This window comes from Sardina pilchardus, chromosome 2 (genome assembly GCF_963854185.1).
Source record: "Sardina pilchardus chromosome 2, fSarPil1.1, whole genome shotgun sequence".
Lineage (NCBI taxonomy): Eukaryota > Metazoa > Chordata > Actinopteri > Clupeiformes > Clupeidae > Sardina > Sardina pilchardus.
Window position 1 is genome coordinate 46,843,457 of NC_084995.1, and position 2,500 is coordinate 46,845,956.

The window sequence follows — 2,500 nt, forward strand, 5'->3', positions numbered from 1 at the left end:
GGTTCTCACCCAGAAGTCCATGATGCTGAGAGGAGAACTCATCAGCACACCACTCACTATTGAGCAGGTACACACACACACACACACACACACACACACACACACACACACCACTCACTATTGAGCAGGTACACACACACACACACACACTTTTTCTGTTTGGACAACTAAAGTGGAAAGAAAATCGGAGAATTCTTCTAGGAAATTAGTGTAGGGGCCTGGTCTATAAAGTGTGACCACGGTTACAGGCAGATTAGTTTTCCAGTCTGGATGTATAAAATTAAGAATTAGGACTTCAAAAGATGTAAGCTTATGTGCGGGTTTGGGAGATGTGAGAAGGCTAGAGTGATAAATTGTAGCTACTCCACCACCCCTGCCAGTATGGCGTGGTACATGGTGGTTTAGATAGGAAGGTGGTGTGGACTCATTCAATGGAAGGTATTCATCTGGTTTAAGCCAGGTTTCAGTGAGGCACATTACATCTATGTGGTTGTCAGTAATAATTTCATTAACCAAGGGGGTCTTACTTGATAATGACCAAATGTTAAGTAAAGCAAGCCTAAGTTGCGTTTTTTGGGGGGATTGTGTAATCGAGGATGTTTTTATTTGAATAAGATTGCTAAAATCAATTCCCCTAATGGGTCGAGCACGAGACAGCTTTGGTACAGACACCCTCTCTATTTGGCCCTGCGTTGGCCTATCTGGGTGACTCTGGGACGACAGAGATCTGTGTAAGACAATATCTCTGCTGCCTGGACTAACCTCTGGTTCGTCAGGAACTAGCCTCGGTTAGGTGATGGTCTATGTTCCTTGAAAGGAGAGCAGCACCCTCCGGAGTGGGGTGGATACCGTCTCTTTTCAACAGTCTAGGCTTCCCCAAGAAGGAGCTAAAATTATCAATGAAGCCCACATTGTTATTGGCACACCACTCTGACAGCCAGTGGTTGAGGTCCGAAATTCTGCTGAACATTTCGTCACCTCTTCTAATGGGTATGGGTCCAGAGAAAGTTACAGAATCAGACATCTGTTGTGCGAACCTGCACACGGAAATAAAGTTTTGCTTGGTGATCTCCGATTGACGCTATTGGACATCGTTGGTGCCGGTGTGGATGACTATTTTCGAGTACTTTCGCTTAGCATTAGCCAGCACTTTCAAATTTGATTCGATGTCATTAGCTCTGGCCCCAGATATTGAATTAACTATAACCGATGGAGTCGTTAGCTTCACGTATCGTATAGTAGAAGCGCCAATTACCAGAGAGGCAGGTTTATCTTGACTAGCTAAAGGGGAGAATCGATTAGAAACGTGAAGTGGTTGGTGGTTAGCAGTGGGCCTCTGTTTGGATTTATGTCCCCGAATAGTCACCCAGGGACTAGTCCCCTGCTGCGAGGGGGCTGTCATGGTTACGCTATCTGTAGACCTATCCGTAGATCTAATGGCTAGTGCATCCACACAGCTTACCGGGGATTCTGTCGCTAACTGTTTGCTAGTCAGATTCAGCGTGTGGATGCGGCCCTCGAGTTCATCTAACCTCGCCTCCAAGCTAGCTATTTGTCCGCATTTACTACAAGTATCTTGTCCACTAAAGGAGGCTGGGGAGTAAGCTAGCATGTGACACGCCGGGCAACATAGAGCGTTAGGAGGAGGAGAGGTAGGGACAGGATCGAGACGAGGCATCGTCTTTAAGAAAAAGCAAGTGAGTTGGCTACACAGGTGGTTAGAGTAGAGTTATAAGTAGATAAAACCCCGATGTGTTCAAGTGAACAGATTACGTGGAAACAGCAGGGAAGCACCACAAGCTACAACGCTAAACAGTGGCAGTAACAAACAGGATGTGACGCAATCACTTACTGCAACACACCACTCACTATTGAGCAGGTACACACACACACACACACTCACACACACCACTCACTATTGAGCAGGTACACACACACACACACACACACACACACACACACCAATTACTATTGAGCAGGTGCACACACACATTCACACACACACACACACACTGTGGGAATTACCCACAGTTAAAGTTTACCGCGGAGATCATAGAAAAATTCGGAAATGAAGGTAAACAACAGCACGCACGACACACACGTGCATGGTGCAAATGTTAGCAACGTCTTTGTTAGTAAACATCGCCAAGGTACATGTGATCTGGTGAAGTGCTGTCCCAATCCCAAATACCTATCTGAGCCCATGTGGCCTCACACACTCACTCACTTAGCACCTGAGATCAATTAAGTCTGGGGGCCAGATGTACTAACACAGCGCTAACAGCGAGTTTTTGTATACGCAGACTGCAAAGGCTGTGCTTTGCTATATTGCGGAATTTACTAAGCTGTCACTTCATTAATAATAATAATAATAAATTACATTTATATAGCGCCTATATAGCGTGGGGAGGGTGGGAGGGGGTGGGGGGCTAAGAGGGGTAGGTCAGAGACATTACGTTAACAGCGGTCATCCCCGCCCGTTCCCGCCCCCTCTTCAACG

The 2,500-nt window shown here is 46.3% G+C and overlaps 1 protein-coding gene across 2 annotated transcripts in view; it reads left to right on the forward strand.

Moving 5' to 3' along the window:
- myo10 (myosin X) overlaps positions 1-2,500 on the forward strand; it is a 147,756-nt gene that overhangs the window by 35,112 nt on the left and 110,144 nt on the right. The window contains exon 12 of one of the 2 annotated variants that reach the window (XM_062530835.1): positions 1-67. This exon is cut by the window's left edge and continues 52 nt beyond it. In XM_062530835.1, the coding sequence (XP_062386819.1) occupies positions 1-67 (67 nt within the window). Of the gene's footprint in view, positions 68-1,910; positions 1,927-2,500 lie in introns of those variants that run through there. The other variant, XM_062530834.1, reaches the window with a different exon arrangement.